At 34.8% G+C, this 24,861-nt stretch overlaps 1 protein-coding gene across 1 annotated transcript in view; it reads right to left on the bottom strand.

Moving 5' to 3' along the window:
* Window positions 1–24,861, bottom strand: part of ROBO1 (roundabout guidance receptor 1) — a 1,142,978-nt gene that overhangs the window by 126,888 nt on the left and 991,229 nt on the right. The window contains exon 5 of the mRNA XM_058731718.1: window positions 16,023–16,180. Coding sequence (XP_058587701.1) covers window positions 16,023–16,180 — 158 coding nt within the window. The remainder of the gene's footprint in view (window positions 1–16,022; window positions 16,181–24,861) is intronic.

Here is a 24,861-nt window from a genome sequence, read left to right as displayed (position 1 = left end):
AAAGACAGGCTTAATTGATTAATCAGAAGTCAGGGCTCATCAGACCAGAGTCAGAGATTCAATAGCCATATGGCCAGTGCTTCATTCTTTTTCATTGATCACAAGACTGTGCCAGAACCTAGCTACATTATTTGGCAAATGTGTGCCTCCTTTCATAAGGGACACGGGATAAGATAGAAATAATAACCCTCTTCTCCCCCACACTACTCATGTTAAGACAAATGAAAATATATCTAAGTACTACCTAAGAAAGCAAATAGGGTAATTTACACATGTGAGGAAGACGATAAAATCCTGAGGAAAAATGGTTTGAGGCTAGAGCTTTAAAGGAACTTTCTTTGATGGTCTACATTCAGCTTCAGAACTACCCACACACATTTCTCACTATTTCCTGAGAACTAATGATTCACTCATGGACAACAAAAGAAATAAAAACAAATGTATCCTGACCCCTTATATTTCTATAGTTATCTGTGAAAAAGAAATTAAAGAGGAAATGGTGTATCTGAAAAGTATTTCAAAAATCATTGGAACTGTTTAGGACAATCTTTCTCAGATATTAAAGGTTCAGTTCCCTGTCCAAGACAAAAGCTTACCGAACAGAAAATCTAGGGCAGAAAGTATTAACAGTGTTAGCAATCTCAGTGTTTTGAAGTGCCCCTGACCCTAAGTCTACAAGTCTTGTTTGAACTTTGAGTTGAAATTCAGATTTTTGGAAATCCTAGGTTGCATCCATAAAAAGCTAAGTAGAAAATTCCAGGATTAAGTGTTGGGAAAGGTGCTTATAGAAGGGATGTCAGTCAGTGGGAAGATCAAGGAACAAGATAAAGTCAATTAAACAAACAAACTTTATCCCATGTTCCTTGCCTCTCTTCCACATGGAATATAAATTCAATAATGGCAAAGAGCTTATCATATGTTTAGCAGGTAGCTCAACATCTACATAGAAGGCAAAATACCAAATTTTTCAAGATCTAAGAAATCAGATACATAGAATTCCTTGATTTCATTCATCACTTCTTCAGAAAAAGGCTTGGTATTTTAGAATTTATGTTAGAATCACATCATTTTACACTGCCTTGCAGAGAACAAATTCAAATTCTGATGTTTTAATATCAAGGTAATAAATAAATTTAAATTCTCTGATGATCCAACAGTTTGAAAGGACTTAACCACAAAAACCTAACACCTGAAAAAATTAAGTCCTAAGTGTAAAATGTCCTTGATGGTTTTCTCCAAAAACACTTGAAAACTGTATCAGGGAATCTATGGTATATTTCATAAGTGTACCAATGTATTTAAACAGCAATCTGGATTATTATTGTTGTATTTAATGAAAATCAGAATATGTCAACATGTGCTACATACATGACACTGTCATATCCATCATCTTTTGTTTTTACAAGAGTCTTACAAGGGGAAGTATATTTTCCCATTTGGGGATGAGAGACCCAAGGCACTCAGAATATCAGAAACACGCTCCAGTTTTGCAAGTGCATTGGAGCTCATTCTCCGCAGACCCAAGATAAAGCTTATATAGAGTTCTTCCTTTTGAACAAAAGCAGGAACTCATATTTTCTTTGCATCCCACACCACAAACCACAAATTAGCAATATCCTACAGATGTATATATCCCAAGACTCAAGGGCGTGGCAAAGAAATAGGTGCTATTGGTGGACCTCCCTAAGAGTGCTAGCTTGATAGACCTCCTTTCCATCTCCATATTTAAGCCTGACTGATCTGGATATCCAACCTAATTGCCATTAATCCGTCTTGCTGCCAGTGGAAAATGTGCATGTTTACACTTGACATATGCATGTGTTCTTTGCAAGTAAAGTGGAGTTAGGTAAATATTTTATATTAGTTTCTATACAGAGGAATGGTTCTTCTTTTTCCATATAAACATGCACTTCGTATCATGGAATGTTTATAATTTAAACAGAATGTTTATAAGCTTCCCTAATAAAGATGGGGAAACCTGACATGATCTTTTATAAGCATGATGCATGGGGCAGTATAGTGATGTAATAATGTCTTGGTGAAAGAAGAGTGACACTGTGAATGTTAGAAGACAAAGAAACATGAAATAATGGATTCCTGAGCAAATTACACATTATCCACTCAAGGAGACAATTTTCCATGATTTTCAACCAGTTTTATACATATTGAGATCAACTGCTCTTGAAATTTTCCCATACAAGATGATGCTCTTAAAGGTGACTTAAATATGAGCCTCTGTCTACTGTGACCAGCCTTTAAAGCTTCGTGATCACCTACATTTATAAGATTTAAGAAGAGAAAACCTATGCCATCTGTTAGTAATTTTGTTAATGCACACCAGATTATTTTACAAGTGTACTATTTATCATATTATCAAATTCTTTGAGTTTAAGGAGATAAAAATTGAAGTAGTCAGATGTTACCAATAAATGTTAGTACTTTTAAAGCAACTATCCTTTAAACAAAAGAAATGCAAAATCAGCATTAGTTTAGAAATCGGCCTCAGCATAAAATCTGGGATTATTTTTTGAGAGAATGTCTTTAAATAAAAGTGATAATATGGACAAGATTGAGAAATAAAGTCAATCTTAGCCAATTACAAATAATGAAAAAGAAATCCCAACTCCCTTTAAAGTGGTCAGATTAAAAATAATTTAAAACTTAAAGGCTTAACATAATGTCTTTGATTTCTGCATCTTGGACCATGTTTTAAGGAAAGAATGCCTTGTACAATCAAGTGCACTTCTGAATCTACTACTTTGTTTCTAAGATTACAATTCATCCTGCCTATGGTAAACAGAAAACAAGTGAAGGCTTGGTCATCGTAAGCAGGCACAAAATTTACAAGCAATTAGAAAAGTCAACTTTTTTTTAAAATAGAGAATTTACCAGAAAGTATTCTGTTATGATTTAAATGTTTTCCAAATTACAGGTAAGATCTGTAAGCAATGCCTTAAGATAAATTTTAAAACTGTATTTTTAGAGAAGCATTTCATCTGTGCTTAACAGAACATCAAAAATGAAATAAACTGGTTAGAGCACCATCCTTGAAACCACAGATTATACCTTTAATTTGGCTAATGACTTTAACTCATAATTAAACAAAATGCTCCCAGACAGTAGTAAAATTTCACTAGTCTTTGGCTATTTGGAGGAATATAATGGCCTGATCAAATATATCAAAGTCTCAGAAAATGAAGAAACACAGCTGCTTGAGTGAGCATATATTATAAGGGGAACAAAAGGGTGAGGGAGGGGGAAGCAACGTTTGTAAGTCTGCTTTCTCTATTAGTATACCAAACTAATCGGAAATTCTTATTATAGGCTTTGTCATCTGACCATGTGTATTCATTTTGTAGGGTTATAATACTTCCGGTTAATATACCGTATTGATAATTACTTTGAATTATGGGGTACAACTTTTTTTTAGCAGGTTATTGAAATTTCTGAGGCACTTCTTTTTGGAAGGTCTACTCCGACTGAAGTATCATGGATGCTAATCAGCGGCATACATCCACATTAGGTTTCAGCCCAGTGAATTTCAGGAGTTGGCAGAATTCCATATGGAAGGAGGCTTGGGCAGATCTGCTAGGTACTCCTCTATGTCTTCTAATGTTGCTTTGGCTAAAACTAACATTTGGGTGGGATTAGATTTTGGAAAAATATTCTAAACTCGTTTTTCGGAAGTCTGTTTGGAAAAAAAAAAATCGGAAGGCCAGAACCATCTCAGGAGGTTTAAAGGAGTTCTGACAAACAGCATGCAACAAAAAACAGGATAAAACATCAACGTTGTACAATGACAAAATTGTTCAAGACTATTCTGATTTTTCACATATGTTAGGATTTGTACTCATAGGGACGTTCATTACATTACTTAGAGGAAACTTGAAAATTTTATAGTATATTATTTCCTGTTTCCTGAACCAAAGACTATTTGTTGAAGTAGGAAACACATTGTCTGGCAATCTTTAGCCTCTGCTACATTATCTCTGCATCTTAACCTACTTGTACCTTCTCTGTAGTACTGGAATGAGTTTACACATACATATGAGGAAATTTTTTTAATGTTTATTTATTTTTGAAAGAGAGAGACAGAGTACAAGTGGGAGAAGGGCAGAGAGAGAGGGAGATACAGAATTGGAAACAGGCTTCAGGCTCTGAGCTGTCAGCACAAAGCCCGATGTGGGGCTTGAACTCACAAGCCCTGAAATCATGACCTGAGCTGAAGTGGGATCCTTAAGCAACTGAGCCACACAGGCACCCCTGTATGAAGAATTTATTAGGAATTACAACTAGGTGTCTCAAGGGATCCAGACAAAAATGGGCAAGCACACTATAAATTGTAGACCCCTTAAAGGTAGATGCCAAAGAGAAGGAGATTCATATATTTGCTATACACTTAAAAACTGATCAAAACAGGGTATACCACAGTTTAACCAGCGTTTTTTATTGGTTTTTCTTGGTTCTATCCATTAAATATCTAATCCAAAAGCATTCTTTTCCATTCCTAATTTAAAAATTGTTAAGTCTCTTACCTCTCCAAGTTATAAATACCAATGCAGAATGAAAATTAACTGAAAATCAAGACAGAAGTACTTAAAATAACACCTTACAACAAGGCTGTCATTGATAGTTTACAAAACGTTCTCATTACTCTGGTTTGATTCTCATAATAATCCTAATAAATAATCAGGGAAGATATTATTATCTTAATACTGTCAATAGTTAAAGGACTTTGACCAAGGTCTAGTTGTTAGTACAGCTTCAGAAAGGAGCTTCAGAACTAAAAGACCTTCCTAAGATGGCCATACATTAGGCTTCACTTACTATTTAAATTGTTGCCATTTTTTATTTTTTGAATGAGATCTGAGGCAACCTCTGAGAATCAATCACTTAATGAGCTTAATGAACTTGGATACATTCTTCATACACATTTGATAAAGCTAACTTAAGATGAACTTGGATATGTTCTTAATAATATACTTAACAAAGCTAAAACATGGGCAGAATTATAATCAAACTGACACGGGCCATGTTTGTACCCAGTGGATAAATAAGAGGAGGATGTTGTTAAACTCTATATATTGAGAATACTACTTTCTATACTTATCAAGATAGGAAATTTTGAATTTGGGACACAAAACAAGTGGCAAAATTATAGAAATGAATCTAGCAAAATACTTTCTTTACCTATGGTTTTTTTTTTTTTTTGTTAGGATTTGTCTTAGTCAAATTTAAGTGCTGATTTAGAAGAATTGATCAGGTTTAGTCTATCCTGGGAAAAATCAGAACAGGAAAAAGTCTGGTTTGAAAGATCTGGCTCTTACTTCTGACTCAAAACACAGATTCATTAAGTGACTCGGGGCAAATCAAATCCCCTGGCTCCCCCTTTCTTCTTAAAAGTAAAGGGTTTTGCCTATTTACAGTCTCTCAAGTCAGCTCCATCTGGAAGATTCTGGATCTGTAAGTCACACTTATAGAGGTATCTTTACTCACATAATTAACTTGTAGAGTATCTCTTCCTTCACTTACTGTCAAGCTACTGGAAACCATGCTTTAGCGGAAAAAAATGGTGTGGATGATACATCCTTTCCGTTTTATAGAGGAATAAGAAAACCAATATAAAAAATATAGGAAAATAAAATCAAGTATGTTCAAATTAGCAACTTTTCAGTTCTAGGTATGCTAGAAAACAGTACTCTGATGTACATTTCATTCACTTAACAATTTCTAGAGAAATATATATGGAGCTGCCAACCTGAAGACAGACCCAGGGATTACAGCTGGTACTCAAGTATGTTATGTATATTAGAGGAGTAATTCATAAACAAAGATTTCCAATAGATTAGAAAAAAATACTTAATGAAACGGAAAGGCACAGATAACAGGGAGATAAATCTAGTGTGGATGTGCACAGTGGGATTTTACAGAAGACTCCTCTGTAGAAGTTGCTTTAAATTGGAACCTGAACAATGAGTGAGTTAGACAAAGAGGGTATAGGGGTCAGAACATTTCCAAGCAGTAGGAATAGCATATGCAAAGACTCTCATAATCTGTTCCTTCAAACTCTTGGCATCCAAGTTTGTAAGTGCACCTCTAACACATAAATAATGAAAAACTAGAGCAACAACCAAATACTTACCAGAATTATGTTTATAATTATACTGTCATCTAAACTAATTTGAATGCTAGAACTGAGAATATCTTAGTTTAGTACAATTCTTTCATAAGAGTACTTAGACCTCCCAAGTGGGTCTGAAATGCTTGGCTTTCTTTTTTCTAGTTTCAGTGTCCAAACAGGAGTAGGTGTAAAATTATTTAAATAGAATTACAAGTTTTGGAAAGATCAGGACAATCCATGTGAAGATAAACCAGCCGTTCTCAACCAGCGTACCTCATCTGAATCACAGCATTTCTCAATTCCCCTAAGAACTATACATAACTGGATGCAGGGGAGAAAAGTCAATTTGTTACACATAGTGAATGCCTTAGGGCAATAGGACTTAAATTCTTTTGTGGAATCCCCTGTTGATCATTGCATTTCATGATAAAGATGTACAGAGGACTCAAAATTGTTTTTTAATATCAGTATTAGTCTAACTACTTTACTCATAATATTCACCTAAACTGAATACTCTTGGTGATTCTGTAAAAAATGGAAATTTTCCCACAGTCGTGATTTGGATATACACAGAAATTTAGATGAGACATAAATGTCAGATCTCTTTTCTCATATGTATATATTTGTTTATTCAGAAAAGCTAAAATTGCTATGGCACAAACAGTTCCTGATTTTGCTTTTCTACAGTTTTTGATGACTAAATATACCCAGAGTTCAGGCAAGTATACCAACAACAGTAATAACCAGAACATCCATGACTAATACATGTATATAGAGTGTATATAGAGTGTAAATGGTGACCATTTATAATGATATTTAACATGTATTTTCTCACTGAATTCCTACAGTAACACCACTGAACCAACATAGGTATTATTAGACAATTCATTTCACCAGTGGAAACAATGACATTTATAGAGATCAAATGTCCATAAGATCATGCATTTAATAAGTGTTGAAACCTGAAGTTATACGGTCTTATGATACCTAAGACTATGTTTTATTCCACTAATCCACTTTGTTTCAATTATTAAATGTGAAAATTAACACAGTAGCATAGTACATAAATTTCTTATTTTTATTATTCTTAAAATTTTTTTAATGTTTATTTTTGAAAGAGAGAGAGAGAGAGAGAGAGAGGGAGGGAGGGAGGGAGGGGCAGAGAGAGAGACACACACACACACACACAGAATCCGAAGCAGGCTCCAGGCTCTGAGCTATCAGCATAGAGCCCAACACGGGCTCGAACTCACGAACTGAGTGATCATGTCCTGAGCCGAAGTCCGACATTTAACCGACTGAGTCACCCAGGCACCCCATAAACTTATTTTTTAACCAATTTCTTCAGTACCATGCTTCATATTATAGACTTATATTGATTTAACTTAGAATTAAATCACGAAAAAACTTTTTTTGTTTAAAGAATATAAAATACGAAATATGTATGACTTGCTACATAAGATGGACAGGAAAAAAAATTCTGGGTGACTACGCAGTTTCCTCTGACCTTCATAAAACAGAACTACATATTTATTTTGCAGGAACACAACTTCAACTTCTCAGGGAAAAGGGGCTCTATGACATCAGCTGCATTAAGTGTGCTGATTTCCTCCAGGGGAGGAGAGGGGGAAAAGGAAGCAACAGACATTGAACAATAAAAGAAATCGGAAGACCAGAGGAAAGCACTAATCGGAGGAAGGGAGGAGGAGCAGATGGCTTAGGAGGGAGACATGTGGGAATTGGGGGGAAAGGAAGTAATTGGCAAGGAGAGGCTGAATGCCAAATTCATGAAGGATCTGGAGGACACTGGGGATTTGGATGGGATGTGAGTCAGCTGCTTTTCACCAAAATATCACACCAACGAGGGAAATCAAAGAAACCTAGAAAGACACACAGGAAGCAGAAAAGGACGGGAAAAAGAACTGATGACATACTTTATGCTTACAACTGTACCTCTCTAGCATGGGAATGGGAAGTGTTAAACAATTTTTTCAATGTACAACTGACTTTTGCTCCTAACTTCATTCATGATTTTCAAATCCTTAACTGGTTTATGAAAGAAATGATATAGGTAAGATTCCATTTATTTTTTAACTATTTTTTACTTACCTTGTATGTGTGTGATTTTTTTATTCATATATAAATCAATTCCTTTAAACAGCCTAGGTTTAAGTTGACCAACTGTCCTGGTTTCCCCAGGACTAGGGGTTTTTTACTCAAATACCAGGATAGTGCCCAGGAAACCAGCATTGCTGGCCATCCCATCTAAGTCACCTTAAGAAAAAAATATTAATACACTTGCTCATGTTAAAATGTATTTATACTGTAATTTTTTCCTACATTTTTCAAAGAAGAATGAAAAAATCAGTATAGGTATGTGATAAGTAGATGAAAATGGGAATAAAATGGTTTCAAGTTTGTGGCTTTGATGGAAATCACTATTTTATAATAAAACTATTCCCATCATCTGAATTATTTTTTCAATCAAGTAGAAAAAAGAACCAAAGTTTTTAAGACATAGAGGATACCCCTAGCATGCTACTACAGCATATAGAACAGGTAGGTGAAAATTTAAAAATTCAAGACACAGCTTATCTCATAGAATAATACAAGTCATTAAAAAGATGTTTGTCACAATGCCACATACAAAGGGAAGGGAAGAAGCATGTTTTATTCATCTGTAAATTTTAGTTCAAAAGCTAAGAATTTCAAACATGAAGAGATGAATGTCTTTTAAGCTTTTCTTTTAACTAGTAAAATGAAATCATTCAGGATAAATGACAGCCAAAGGTTATTATGAAGAAACTAACTCTGATATTTCAGAATTGAGTCTAGATAGATCTCACAATTTACACTGTACTATTACAGTGTTAGTTTTTACTATATTTTTATTATATCTATACAAAATTTTCAAGCCACTAAATAAACAATATTTTCCTTAACTCAATTTGCCATTCATTATATAATTTCTCCTAATTGCTTAATTTGTCAGCAACAATTTTTGACATGTATATAGCTGATTATATTTGAACCTAGCTAATCCACAATTTGGACAGTTAATTATAAAACACATTCAGTTGAATAATCCACTGATTCATAATATCCTTTTTAATATAAATCTTTCTTTCATCCTCTTTAGATAATCACCTCATATCTTTTGAGGTAGGGCTTCTAGTACCCAGATAAAATATTTTTTGTTTATCTGAACTATAAATTTTGGTCTAATTTGAACAATTTCATGCCATCTTTATCAAACTACTCACCTTTCAATTTTTATAGATCTTTATGTTATAGTTTTCATTACTGGAGATAATGTGGACTAATTTTTTTTTTAATATGGACTAATTCTTAAATGTACCAATCCTAGTTTTAAGGCCACCACAACCTTCATTGTGTGAACTAACCTTTCCAGACCCTTGTGAACTTAAAGACAGTATTTTTTATCAAGAGCTAAAGGTTACTGTCGTTCTAAATTGAAATTTACTCTGACAGCAAATAGAGTCATTATATATGTTGCAAAATCTGTAGGATTTTATGGAAATTAGGAATTGAGAACTTACTATTGTTCCTATAAATATTCGTTTGCTAATCTATATCAAAAGGTTTCATTCCCAGTCATAAATCATCAGATGTCATATATAAATATATACAACTATCATTTTCTTTTATTAAAATAATGGTATCAATTTGCCCTCACAATTTATCACATGCTGAGGCAAACCGTATAGTTGCTATTGTTTCATTAGTTACCACCTGGGTATTATTGCATAATATATTTTAGTTTATGAATACACTTGGGGTTTTGATTATAATAACTAATTAAATAAGTTTTATTTTATAAGCAATGTTCTTTGAGAGATTGGCCACCTCCTTGTAGCTATGCCTGCAGTTCCCACTGCTAAAATCAGGAGAATGTGCATCTCATAGAGACCTAATAGCAGGGAAACTGATCTTCAGTATGTGACCCCAAAACTGTGCTGATTTATAATAAGCACTTTGCCATGCAATGGCTTTTTAATATTTTATTTTTTAAGTAATCTCTATCCCTGATGTGGGGCCCAACCTCATGACTCAAGAGTCACATGCTGTACTGACTAAACCAGCCAGGCACCCCTGCCATATAATATTACATTAGCTTCAGGTCAAAACAAAACAAAACAAAATAAAACAAAACAAAACTGTGCACTAAGAAAACAATATTGGGGGGGGTGCCTGGCTCGCTCAGTCAGTTGAGGGACTGACTCTTGACTGTGGCTCAGGTCATGATCCCAGGGTCATGGGATCGAGCCCTATGTTGGGCTCTGCACTGAGCGTGAAGCCTGCTTAAGATTCTTTCTTTCTCTTTCTCTATCTCCCTCCCTCCTCTCCCCTTCTTGCTCTTTCTCTCTCTAAAAAATGAAAGGAAGAAGGAAAGGAAAGGAAAGGAAAGGAAAGGAAAGGAAAGGAAAGGAAAGGAAAGGAAAGGAAAGGGAAGGGAAGGGAAGGGAAGGGAAGGGAAGGGAAGGGAAGGGAAGGGAAGGGAAGGGAAGGGAAGGGAAGGGAATAATATTAAAATCCCCCAGGTCAACAAATATAAAATAAGTGGCACATTTTTAATAAACTTAGTACCCTTTTATAATGTTTTGGCATCAGTAACTTTCTCTTCTCTCTTTACTCATGACTCTACATTCATTCAGAAAACCAATATCATACTAAAATTTTTCTTGAGCCTTTTGGGTTTACTTGCCAGCTTTTATTTAACAAAATCTTGTAACTGACCATCTTTATACATAAACCCTTTTATAATCTAGAAAAATATTTGTGATGTCTACTTTCAATTGTATTTAACTTTTTCTTTAATTCATGGACAATTTTAGTTTTTTTTTATTAAAAACAGAATTATTTTCTTAAATATTTAATATTACTTTTATTCCCCATTATCAACATCATCAATTTTGCACATTACAAAAAAAATATTGAATTTAAGTACAATATTTCCAAAATACAATAAAATAAACTAAATATATCACTCTTTGTAAAGTATATCCAATGTTCTACATTTAAAAAAAAGATTTTGGTCCTCTGATTCATCTCTGTGAGAAAATTTCATTTATTAATAAAAATGGTTATGACTAATTCTCAGTCATATTAAGTAAATCTATTTAATCCAGTCTTCCAGTTAAACTACTTCTATTTCTAATTCTAAATATAAATACTCATGTTTAGGGAAAAAAAAAAAAAGGAAGAAAGACTAAACATTACCTAAGTCCTCCTTCAAATTATTCTAAGAAAGAAGTCCCAGAAGAGTTCTAAAAGATTCTCCTGTCAGTTAGGAAAATAAGAAAATGGTATTTATACATTGCTGGTTTATAATCATCACAGATCTAAAATTTGGCTCAGAATCCAGGTCAGTGTAAAAAGAAATGACTTAAGAACATCAAAAATACAGGTGCAGCTACAATTACATATTTGCCCTTTTTTGTAGGGTGTGTCTTTGTTCTCACAGCTGGGAGAGTCGTACTTTAAATTTTCAACAAAGAAAGCCACCACATTAAAGAACTCTAGAAATTCCTAGAACCAAAACTGTAGCAATAACCATGCAATCTTTACTTGCCTTTCATAAAGATATTATGTGCTTTAATCTCCTGTTCATCTGTGCTCAACACATTTGGCAAAGAAATGAAAACAATGATTTGAAAACAAAGCTTAGGAGAGAAGAATCACATAAAATATCTAATAACCAATATCTCTTAAGACTTTACATTCAATTGGGGGGGGGGGGGAAGAATTGGAAAGAACGTCAGACATTCTGTTTCTGTCTTAAATTTTTGTTTTAATTACTCAATTTGAGTTTTGCCTAAAGGAAAACAAAAACAAAAACAAAAACAATTAGGATCTAAATAAGAACAGTAATTTTGAACTCAAACTGCTGATTTTAATCTATTCATCTCCCTGCATGTATAAATGTGCTTTTTACCTCGTGTTTTATCAGTTTCACAGCCATAATTTATACAAAACACACAGATGGTCTTGGAAATAGAAAAGTTTCAGATGTTACAACTTCCTAGCATATGGAACGCTATCGTGGATCATCATTTTGGCAGCATTTAAATGATTTTAAAATTATTTATACATTAACATGTTGGCATTGTATCATAGCATTGGTATTGCAACTTTAAATGGTTTGATTCCTGATTGGAGGCACTTCTTATAGACTCTACATTACTGACGAGTAGGGGAACAGAAGCCCTGTATTTACAGTAGATAGCACCCTCTGGACAGCAACGGGTATATGAAGATCCAATAATGAATTAAACATTTTGGCATAAACCATAACATCTCTTCACATTTCATATATGATACAACAGGAGGTTCTAGGAATTATTACAAACCAAATTTACCATAGCAGTTTTAAACTGTTAATATCACAGAAAATGCACAGATACACACATATGCACACATACAAAAAACCTTTAAGTCTGACTTTTCAAAATGTGAGACTACAATCACCTTCATTTTTTTATCCATTATCTTAGATACAACATAAAAAGAATTGCTTATACTGTGTCTGATTTCAATCTTCCCAGTCTCTTCTGAACCAGTTCTTTGAGTTTTCAACCCCTTAACTCCACTGAAACTGCTCTTGTGAAGGTCTTCAGTGACTGACCACCAAGTGGTTAAACTGAATGATCAATTCTCAGTCCTTACATTATGTGTTGGAAGGGCTGCCACTGACTCAGTCTTTGTCACCTCCCTAACATCCTGTCTTTGCTTGGCTGTCCTCTGCCATCCCTCTTTTCTCACCCGCTCCCTCTCAGACTCCACTGCTCTTTCTGCCTCTTCTCCCTGAGGGCTAAACACTGAATCTCTTTTCCTTTCTACATGTAATCACTACCTTGGTGATTTCAGTCTCCTGGTTTTAAATAATGTGTACACAAGGATGATTCCCATATTCATCAGGATAAGCTACATTAGTCTATGGTAAGAAATGCTCCATGACTTAATACAACAAAGATTTCTCATTCATTTGATGTGTCTATCATGGAAAGACAGAGGTGTGGGATGGAAGGTTTGGGTACCCATAACTCAGGGATCCGGGCCCTTGAGTGTCCATGTTGTAGCTGTACTACTTGGAACATGTCCTCCTTGGTTGCTACATGGCGAAGACAAAAAAGAGCTAGAGGCTCACTCGCCAGTATTTAATTTATTTAACTTCCATACACATCCCATAAAGCTGAACTAGTCAGATTGGTTGCCCAACAGCAAAGAAACCGGGCAGCAGAGTCTTTCATTTGCCCAGAAGCAGGGGAGGATTGCAGAGTAATAAGTACTTGTCATGTCTGCCACAACTCAATTTTTTTCTCCAGCCTCAACCTCAACTCTGAATTTCTGACTCATGTTTCCAACTGCCTATTTGACATTTCTACTTGGATATCTAACAAGTACTTCAAAATTACAATGTCCCAAACTGAGCTCCTGATACTTCTAACCCCAAATCTTCTCTTTGTACAATAAATGGCATCTCGATATTTTCAATTGCTCAGACCAATCAATTAAGGTAAGCCTGGCCTCTTCTCTTTTTCTTACAAGCCACATCCAATCTCTTAGCAAATTCTGTTGGCTGTAGCTTCACGGCAGATCCAGAATTTAACCACTCCTCACTACTTTCCCTCCTAGCAGAATGATCCAAACCACCATTTCTATCTTGCCTAGATTATTGAAAAAGCTCCCAAATAGTCTCTCTGTGTAATCACTGCTGTCCCTTCAGTGTGTTCTCAAGACAACAGAGGATTCTTCTGAGAAAACTCTGATTTTTTCACTTCACTCAAGGGGAAATCCAAATTATTTACAAGATCTATAAGGTCCTACACAGTCTGGCTACTACTGTTCCCCCAATATTAATTCCTATCAACCTCCCCTCTACTCAACACACACTGACCACTTTGCTCTTTTAAAAAAAAATGTGTTAGGTAGGCCCCATGTTAGGGTCTTTAAACCTATTGTTTTGTCTGCTTACTTTTCCAGGTACTTGTAGAGTTCCCTCCCTCAATTTTTTCAGGTCTTCATGAGAAGCATTTTCTGGTCACACTATTTAAAACTGAAATCCCACCCCTATCTTAATTAATCTGTCTAGCCCTTCAGTATTTTTTATAGAACTTATTATAGCCTAGCATATTATATATTATACTATCTATTTAGGTTTTATCTATATAATCACTCACAGAATATAAACTCCAGACAGGGGACTTTCCGATTTCTGCTTAATGCTGCATCTCTGATGCTGAGAATTTTTTCATTAATTCATATTAAACACAAATAGATAATGAATCAGGAAAGATATGAAGGAGGAAATGGGTAATAATGGTTTCAGTGTGTTTGAATCATTCAGGCAGGGAAATGGAAATTACAGATAATGGTCATTAGGTGACTTAAAATACGTTTTTAAGGCAAAGTTATTATCTTAATTGTACATAAATCTAAAAAGGAATCTGTTGTCACCAGTAAGAGAAGCATTTGTTCCTATGGTCTTTACTCCCCTGTGCTCTTGACTTCACTTCCCAAAAACAATTTTCACATACAGTTCACTTTGCCATGTGACTTTTCAACACCTCTTAAAAGTACAGCTAGGTTATTCTCAGCCCAATCACTAGAATTCTAAAACTCCTTTGGGAGACTCATTCTAATTCAGATCACTGCCAGAAAAATACTTGATTTTCTTCAAGGTCCCTAAAACCTTGTCTACTATAACCTTCTTGATTTTATTTTTCCCTATTTAATTCTCATGCTAATCTGCTAACTGGTTGTTCAGAAATAGTGCAAACATTTATTAGGGCTATGGGGTCTGTGCTACAAATTTGTTTTTCTATACCTTTAGCAGTGACTTTTCCTCATACACATGTTCTCCTGGGTACCTTTATTTATTTATTTTTTTAATTTTTAAATGTTTATTCATTTTTGAAAGAGAGAGAGGGAGAGAGAACAGGGAAGGCAGGGAGAGTGTGGGACACAGAATCCGAAGCAGGCTCCAGGTTCTGAGATGTCAGCACAGAGCCTGATGCGGGGCTCGAACCCACAAACCATGATCTCATGACCTGAGCCAAAGTCACACGCCTAACTGAATGAGCCACCCAGATGCCCCATTCCTGGGTATCTTTAAATCTTGGCCAATGAATTCATAATACAGTGTATGTGCAAAACAAAGAAACTTGTAAAGGGCAATACTGTACAATCATAGAATCAATTACAGTTCAGTTATTTGGGTGTTTCAGTAAACACTTTACAAGATAGAAAGAGGTCATAAAGAATCACTGATGTCAATAAAATGTATCATTACTCCAGAAGGCATACTCTGCTACGTGTATGACAGCAGGAATTTGAAATCCAATAATCAAGTCGCACAATTTTATTTTGAATGAGATAAATCCATCACTTAACCATCATTCAGAATGAGGTTTTATTTTTCAGACACAATATTAAACTGTACAGAACACAAAAGCCATTTGAAAAGGAGAAAGAGATTAAAAAAAAAAGTCCTGAAGTGACATAGGACGCCTTTGGAAACATACCATATTATCGAATTTTTAACAATTTTTACTGTAGCATATGGAAATGTGATATGTCCTGAATTATAACAATACTTAAATCATGCATGAAGGTGTTAACTCTAAGACATTAAAGTAGAAATTATAATTTTCTTTGACTAATCTCCAAAATAAGCAACATGCATTTTCCTCACTCATTTTCATGTCCACCCAGGGAAAACTGAAATATGTTTATTTTAAAAGAAGTGCAAATGGGGGATATGTAACCTTTTTAAAACAAAACAAAACAAAACAAAGTACTTCACTTTTCTCTCTTTTCTTTGGTGAAGATATAACAGTTAGATCGATGAACGCCCCCCTCCACTGAATGAAATACTCACAGTTATTCGTTCATCTTTATCATCCAGCGGAGAGCCATCTTTCTTCCATGAAATGGTGGGTTCAGGATGGCCTCGTGGAGGCTGGCATTCCATCACTGCAGGCTCCCCCACTGCCACCATGACATCAGAAGGATTTTGTCTGAAGTCATCCCGGAGTACTGCAGGAACAAGATTAAATCATTATACCCAATGGTGACATACACAGTCCTTATCTCTGAACTTCAGCAAGGAGACATTTATTATAATAAACTATTAGTAATAGCCACCTCAATATATCTTGGAGAATCTATATTTACTTAGAGACATATGCAACTTAATAAAGATATCTGGCCTTAAGCTACACAACAGGGATAATGTGATGTTATCTATGGGCCAGTGGACAAGTGTATTTTGCTATTTCGTGCCCTCACAATAGCATTTGGCTTATCGTTAAGATGCATTTCTTCTCTGCCTACTGCTCACATTTTCTCTTCCATGTACTAATGAATATAACTGAATCCTCCTTTCACTTACATGACACATTGGGATGATGCTTTGTATTATTAAGTGAATTACATACACATACAAACCAAAATAAATAGACTTCCAAACACACATTCAATTGAGTCATTTTAAAGATATTTCATATTAGTATATAAAAGTGTATAAGCATTACAGGGGCGCCTGGGTGGCTCAGTCGGTTAAGTATCCGACTTCGGCTCAGGTCATGATCTCACAGTCCGAGAGTTCAAGCCCCGCGTCGGGCTCTGGGCTGATGATGGCTCAGAGCCTGGAGCCTGCTTTGGATTCTGTGTCTCCCTCTCTCTCTGCCCCTCCCCTGCTCATGCTCTGTCTCTCTCTGTCCCAAAAATAAATAAAAACATTAAAAAAATTTTTTTTAAGTATATAAGCATTACAACTTAATATGGTTATTATAAAAACTTTAGATATAATTGCAAAATGACTATGTTCAAAATACTGTGTTTTTGTTATCACTGAGCCAACCAAGTGTTAGAAGAACCCAGTGATGATAACAGCACCACTACCAACTTGCATCACTTTGTATCTTCTGTATTTTTTGTTTGTAGTTGTTTTTTGGTAAATATTATTTCACTGAGTCCTTAAACTTGCTCAGGATGAAAGGTATTATTAACCTCATTTATGCTATTGACCCTATATTTTATTTTATTTTTAACACTATATTTTAGAGGCAGAAACAGTTTATTACTAAGGTCTCCACTGGATACTAATGTGATATTAACATACTACAAAACAGGCACTATTGTTCACTTTGTAACCATTAAAATAAAATGTGGAAAATAAACCAAATCTGTATTTCAAAAACAGTTCACACAGCAAAATTGTCCTCTGTATCTTGTAAACACAAAGAAATCATGAATTCTTTGGCATGAGTTAGTCTTAAAACACAACTCCATCGTTTACTTGAACATAACCTCTCTTTCCACATTTACACAGCAGGCATGGAGATACATGCTTCAGTGAGAAGTCTAAAAATGTTATCTTTCTCCCACTCCATTTTCTCCCAGTGTGTAATAACATGTGAACAATTTTAGTAATCGTATTTAAGATGGTACTTAAAATGTTCATTGGTATGTTCAGTGCATAGATTGAAGTGATAAATGTTATTTATCTTTTGAAATCTGTTGAACTAAACATTTGGTACAACAACGAGTGTCTTTCCATTGCAGCGACATTTTAAAATGCTTTCACGGATGAAGTACTACACTGTAGAAAACTTATGCTCAGACTATCATTTCAAAAGTCACGCTTAAATTTTGGCTTCAAAACCTCAATCAAACTTACAGGCTTACAAAATGCTGTAGTTTTCTCTTGTAATTCTCTACTTTTCCTTCCTCTATACCAGCTAAGTATATGAACACAACTGGGTAAGCTTTAACATCCACTCAAACAAAAACGTTTTTTAATCTACATATTGAGACAACTTGGGACACAACATGACTATGTTAACACTTGGAAAATAAGACTTCAAAGAGGAGACTTTGTCCTCCTCTTAGGCAAGAATGGTAAAAGGAAAAAGAAAAGCGAATATAATTGTGTCACACTGTTGTGATTCTAATTTTAATACTGTACATTTATTAATAAAATACATAGACACGAAAGTAAATCTGGTTGAACTGAAAACTCCAGCTACTGTTACCACAAAGTAAACAACAGGGTTTGAAGACTTTCACTACTTATGAACTTATATTATGATTAGGTGTTAAAATGTACCACATTTAAATGTAAGGTTTATAGAAAAAGCAAATGAATTGACCTTAACAAATACTATGTGCCTGTACGGGATTACATTATTAATCTAAGATAACACCTCTGAAAAATTTTAACACCCTTGAAACATGCAAAACGAAAATGCTTTTCAAATAAAAACAAATAATTTGCACAATTTTTCTACTTGGTGAGCTTTTAAAACCAACTTAGTAACACTATATCTTATTTAAAAAATTGAGATCATATCTCAAACCAATGAATAATAAAATGTCTTTCAGAAATATCAAAGGTCTAAGATAAATCAAGTTTTTTTTTCATTTACTATGTTATTTGAGTTTTTACAGTATAGAATGAAAAGCTAACAAAATGTAATCCATTAAAGATTGTTGCTTAGATAATGCTCATGTAATTATTTTTGCAGCTGTAAAGCATAAAACTCTAGTATTGCCTATGGCTATACTCAGCCCTGCACAGTTATGAATTTAAGATTTTTTTTCTCTATTCTATAAAAGCAACTTTCTTCCTTGCACTTGCCCTGAACATTTCCTTTTGGGGAAAATTGTTTGTGTCACATTATAAAATGGTATTAACTTTTAGTTAAATTATCCAATTTTCTTAATTCACATGTATATTTAAGTAATGAAAAACTGAATTCAAATGATGGGCAACATCATGGCAGAAGAGCCAACGGTATCCTTAAGTATTCTCAAGTGCAATTCATTAGAAAAATCTCTCCTTCCCTAACACCACTATTAAACTGAATGCATATTTTGATAGTGTGAAGTAATATGAATAGTGTGAAATTCTAAAGTCTGGAACTAACTTTTGAAAAGATTTAATATTGATTTGAAAAAGAGCAAATAATATAGATACAACAGATATCCAAGTAGATATCACGTAAAATGTTATTTTTAATATTAAAAAAAATTTTAATGTTTTTTTTATTTATTTTTGAGAGACAGAGACAGAGACAGAGTGTGAGCAGGGGAGGGGCACAAAGAGAGGGAGACCCAGAATCCGAAGCAGGCTCCAGGCTCTGAGCTGTCAGCACACAGTCTGACATGGGGCTTAGACTCACAAGCGATAAGATCATGACCTGAGCCAAAGTCGGACACTTAACCAACTGAGCCACCCAGGCGCCCCTAAAATGTTATTAACCAAACCACTGTTCATCCTAATCCTACATTTCTTCCACCTTTATGTAATTGTTTTATGTTCATTGGTTGGTACATAGAATTTGGTTCAACCACGTTTCAGTCTTTCTCTTTCTGTTAAATTAGAAAAAAAAAATTATAAGCCTCATTAAATGTTTGAATCTCCTAGAAGTTATGTGTCTAAAAAAATAGCTAAGATTTGTCCTTTAAAACAAAACAAAACAAAACATACAACCATTGGTCTTTCTGAAAAATTATATTCCGATTTTAATATAATTCTCAAAATAAGTAAACATGTTTTCGGAAAAGGATTCTAAAATTTAGTGTTGAATTTGCAATCTATTTGGGCAATGTTGAGGAAACAGGGAGTAACAGGAAAAAAATGTTAAGCAGAAACTGTTTAAAGTATTATGGAGACTCTTTTAGAACCCCGTGGGAAATTTTAGAACTTAATGAAACATAAAATTATAGAACAGGCACTGGTCTTTGACAACATTTAATCCTTGAAGGAGAGACAACTGTGTCCCAAGAAACTGTCACTAGCTTGTGTTATTTCTCAGGAAGAGACCAGGAGAAAACAGGGATGTCCCAACTTCCAATGCAGAGCTTTTTTCTTTTTTTTGAACATGTCAATATTTTTCTATTAAATGCAATTTACCTATCTAATCAACTGTATTTCCATCAAATCCACTCTGTTATTGCAGAAGGCTTGACAGTGATTGTACATCAGTGTATTGCAGTCTCATGTCTACCCAATTTCAGTAAGGTTCACGTGCTCCTGAAATTAATTTTGCTCCCTAATCATGTTGTGAACACCTGTGAACTGCAATGCCTTCAGCTTCATGAGTCACAGAATCTCGGTGCCGTTGGGGGACTCAGAGATGGGTGATCCTAACCTTTTCTTTTAGAAATTAATCATCTAAGGCTCCTCAGAGGGAAGGGAAGCAAGTCGCATAAGTAACAATGATAACATGAACAATACAATAATAATGCTAGCAATGGCCAACAATTAATGAACATTAGCTTTATAAGGAACCACACCAAATATCCACTCACTGAGTCCTCACAACAAGGCTAGATAACATGAATTTATGCTTTCATTTTAAGAAGAAGAAATTTGTAAAGATTTAGTAGCAGTGCTAGAACACAGATCTTTCGTCCACCAAGGACTCTTCTCTATCAACTTGCCTACCTATCTGGTCTTATCTGAACACAATGTTCACAATTCTAAATATACAAACATCATGATATAATTAATATTTCAGCCCCTTTCCATTGGAACAGGAGTTGAATGAGAAATTTCTCTTCTGACAGTCAGCTGGCTCTCTTTGACTATTTTATGCATTCTTATGTTTTTGGGTTTTTTTTTCCCAGATTTTTCCACGTTTGGAAGACATCACTTCAAGCCTTCAGTGGGATGTTGAGATTAGAATTCATCATTCAGATTAGTATGTTGTACTAATTCTTCTCAATAATTCTGCTTTTATTTTAACAAAATGACTTAAAAAAGCTGTACAACAGTAAGTGTTTTAATTAAATATGAACATTTTAATTAGAAGTAGGTATCTTGGGGAAAAAGAGAGGACAATAATACGCAGTTCTGGGATTTTTTTTTCTACTTAAAAGACTTCTTAGTCAATTAAACCTTGCAGCAAATAGTAGTAAACTGTCAACTGGGAAAAGAAAATAATATATTAATAAAATCCTTTAAAATTAGGGTATAATAGAGGAATAAATAAAAGAGGACGATATTCTCAAAGACGTTTAGTAACAGCATGCCTGTTAAAACTGTCCACTTTAACTGCTTTCAAAATTACCTGTCACCTACCTAATCTTTAATTTTGAGTAGAGATTATTCACTTCTATGATACTTCTAGTTGTCCATCTAAATGTCCACTTATATGCTGAAATAAATAAGTGATATCTAATGTCAATAATTTCAAAATAAGTATCATCCTTCCATTTAACAAATCTGTGCTGAACACACACTTTGTGCCTGGCACGTACATTATAACTTTGGTACTTTCTTTGCAATGAAGTTTATATAAATACAGATTTCAGTCAAGAAATAACATTAATCTTCATATTGTCAAGAAATGGCAATATGATAGGGTTTTATTGCAAGTTATTTTGTATTAAGATATACAATACAAATCTTGGGGAGCTAGGTACAAAATACAAAATTGGGGAGCCAGATAAGTAAGTATATCATAAAGGTTTTTATAACCACTTACATTCCTACTTAGTAAGCTCACGGCATTATCCAAAAGAACAAAGTGTCAGCTGGGGCACAAATGTGTTCATAACTCTTTAACGCCCTTATTATACAATTTTTTTAAAGTAAGCTTTACACCAATGTGGGACTTGAACTCATGACCCAGAGATCGAGAAAGAGTCGCATGCTCTACTGACTAAGCCAGCCAGGTGCCCCCAAAGTCTTTAACATTTCTTAAAAGAATAATCCCAAACTTTTAAAAACAGTTCAGCAAAGATTAATTTACAGAAAGATATCGTAACCCATTGAAGAGGAGAATTAAAATAACATGTAAAATAATATTCCCTGAGGTATTATCCATCTTATACTATCATCTTCTAAAGCTAAGGAGTTTGATTTTTAAGAGGAGGCAAGCAAACATCAATTCTGTACAAAGTTAGGATTTCACTATAACTGTTTTCCTAAAGGATACATATTTACTTTAAATGTTGGCACTGAATACTTCTATGAATACTCTTCAATAATTATGTCATCTTCTACTTGTGTTTTTTATAGCATGCAACTTTATTTTTAAAACTTAAATTATGCTTTGGTTAAGATCTTGAAAGAAAATATGCTGGTAAAAGCATTTATTTTCTTAACTACTGGAGCTTTTGAAGATTTCACAAACCTCTTATGCCGTACCCTAAGAAAGAGCACATATTTTAAAACAAATTATACATTCTGAAGAAGTTAAATAGTAGAGATGGATTTCAAACACCATTCAACTTTAACTAACAATGGATACAGAATATTACAAACAGAAGAAGCTAGTAGTGGAATAAAATTAATGAGTAGTAGTTTGTTTATTTGCTTGTTAATAGAACACATGATGGAAGAATAAGCTTATGTAGACACAGTTGCATTCCTCTGTGTTCTGCTCGGCTTCAGGAATGGGGGCACCCAATGCCAGGGCTTTTAATGATCAGAATTACTTTCAGGTTGCACCCAAGGTTAAGCCACATTCCCATTTTGCAGAGACATGGATACCATAATGACCCTCTCTGTGAAAAGCTCTCATGGCCGTCTGCAGTCCATACTTCATGGATTAATCACTTCACCTCAGGAATCAACAACAATACAAGATCTTCATTAGCATTCATTACTATGGCACTAAGTCATCAAGACAAAGGGAAGGCAAGTTTAGCATACTACACTTAAGTTAAAATCTGTAGTGTATTCTAGAGAAAGGTGTACATCAATGAAGATCAGCATTTAAATAGCTAACATTCAGCAGACTTGAATCTGGCGTATCACACACACACAAAAAAAAATGTACTGCCAAAGTAAGTCAAGGTGCTAAAATCCTAGATTCTACCTTAAAGTAGCTCACTAGATGTTTGCATTGTATATACTTTAAATTCACCTATAAATTGAATTAATTTATTAATGAAGAAAATATAGCATTTATAAAGCAGCATCTTATACGGTATTACTTGTAGTTGTGTTTATTTTAGTAGTCAAAAAAAACATAAAAGTCAGGAGTTTCACATCCTTCCACAGTGCTGTGATTTCAATAGGTATATTCACAATGACTCAGTTATTTCCATACAAAACAGAGTTTTACACTCTATCTTGTTAGTGTTATTATGAAGACTAATTATTTAGTGTTTGTACAGGACTTGCCATTTATATGGTGCATTACATTTGCAAAGAAGTATTACTGTTAGTCACTATGTAAGGAATTGCCAAATTTCTCAGCTGCCAGTACAAATGGAAAGGAGGACAAAGAATGCCATTGATGAGGACTTCTAAGTGCCAGAGCAAAAGTCACACTCAGGAGTAGCTTGGCAGGGTTAAAAAAACACAGACAGAATGAGGCTATCTGAGCCATGGGACCCTGATTGGGGCAAGACAGGCATGTGTTCCTTCTTTTATGAAATCCAATTTTGTATTTAGCGCCCTGCACTGAGAGAGTCCTTGATCAAAGGAATATACTCATATATTTATTGTCTGGCTCTTTGTATTCAAATGTCAGCTCTAGAAGAACTGGGAATTGTCTTTAACACTCTGTGTATCCGGTGCACAGAACAATGCCTAAGACATGGTAGGAATTCTGTAAATGTTTCCGATATTCCTTCTGTGCGCTAGATATTATGTATGAAACGGTACAAAAATTGGCATGAGTCCCACACTAACGGTGCTCCAGGTATTGGGGAATAAACAGGCAATATTCAAATAAACACAAACATACAACTATAGTTGTAATACATGCCTTGAAGGAAGAGGATTGAATGCCGTGTGAGAAACTAATGAGGGACATAATTTAGACAGCAGGTGAGGGAACACTGAGGAAGTAACAGTTAAGCTGAAGCCCAAAAAAACAAGTAAAATGTATCCTAGGGAAGTGCATAGCCGGCAGAAATCACGCAGGTTGAAGAAAAAAACTCGGTACAATCAACAAACGTGAAAAGACTCAGACCCTGTGTTGTGGGCCAGGTTGGCAGGAGAGGTAGTGGTCAGTTTTCCTGTCCACAACAGCCGTGATAAAAGGGTCAGCTTTTATTTTAATTCCCATGGAAGCACTTCAGTGGCTTTTAAGCAGAGCTGTCACATGAGGGAATTATCATATTTAAATATTCATTATAGCTACCCTGTGAATGAAATGGAGAGGAAAATAAGAATGGAACTGGAAAGACCAATTAGAAGGCTATTGCAGTAATTAAGGGAAAAATGATGGATTTATACTATTATGATGACACTGGATTTGGTGCAAAGGGGAGAACAGAAGTGTATATTGGAGGTAAAAATCAAAATGACCTCTTGAGTAGCTGAAGTTGACAGAAATAAAGATGTCAACAATGATACCCAGGTTTCTGATCTGAGTAACTGAACATGCCACTTTTTTTATTTTATAATTTTTTAAATATTTTGTTTTTTTTTTAATTTTTTTTAAATTTTATTTATTTTTGAGACAGAGACAGAGCATGAACGGGGGAGGGGCAGAGAGAGAGGGAGACACAGAATCCAAAGCAGGCTCCAGGCTCTGAGCCTGAGCCCCACGCGGGGCTCGAACTCACTGACCGCGAGATCGTGACCTGAGTTGAAGTCGGACGCCTAACCGACTGAGCCACCCAGGCGTCCCAAATATTTTCTTTCTTAAATTAATCTCTACACCCAACACGGGGCTCAAACCCACAACCCCAAGATCAAGAGAGGCACACTCCACTAATTGAGCTAAGCCGTTACCTCTGAACATGCC

This window comes from Neofelis nebulosa, chromosome 5 (genome assembly GCF_028018385.1).
Source record: "Neofelis nebulosa isolate mNeoNeb1 chromosome 5, mNeoNeb1.pri, whole genome shotgun sequence".
NCBI lineage: Eukaryota > Metazoa > Chordata > Mammalia > Carnivora > Felidae > Neofelis > Neofelis nebulosa.
Note: the sequence above shows the minus strand (reverse complement) of the source record. Positions and strands in the feature narration are given on the sequence as shown.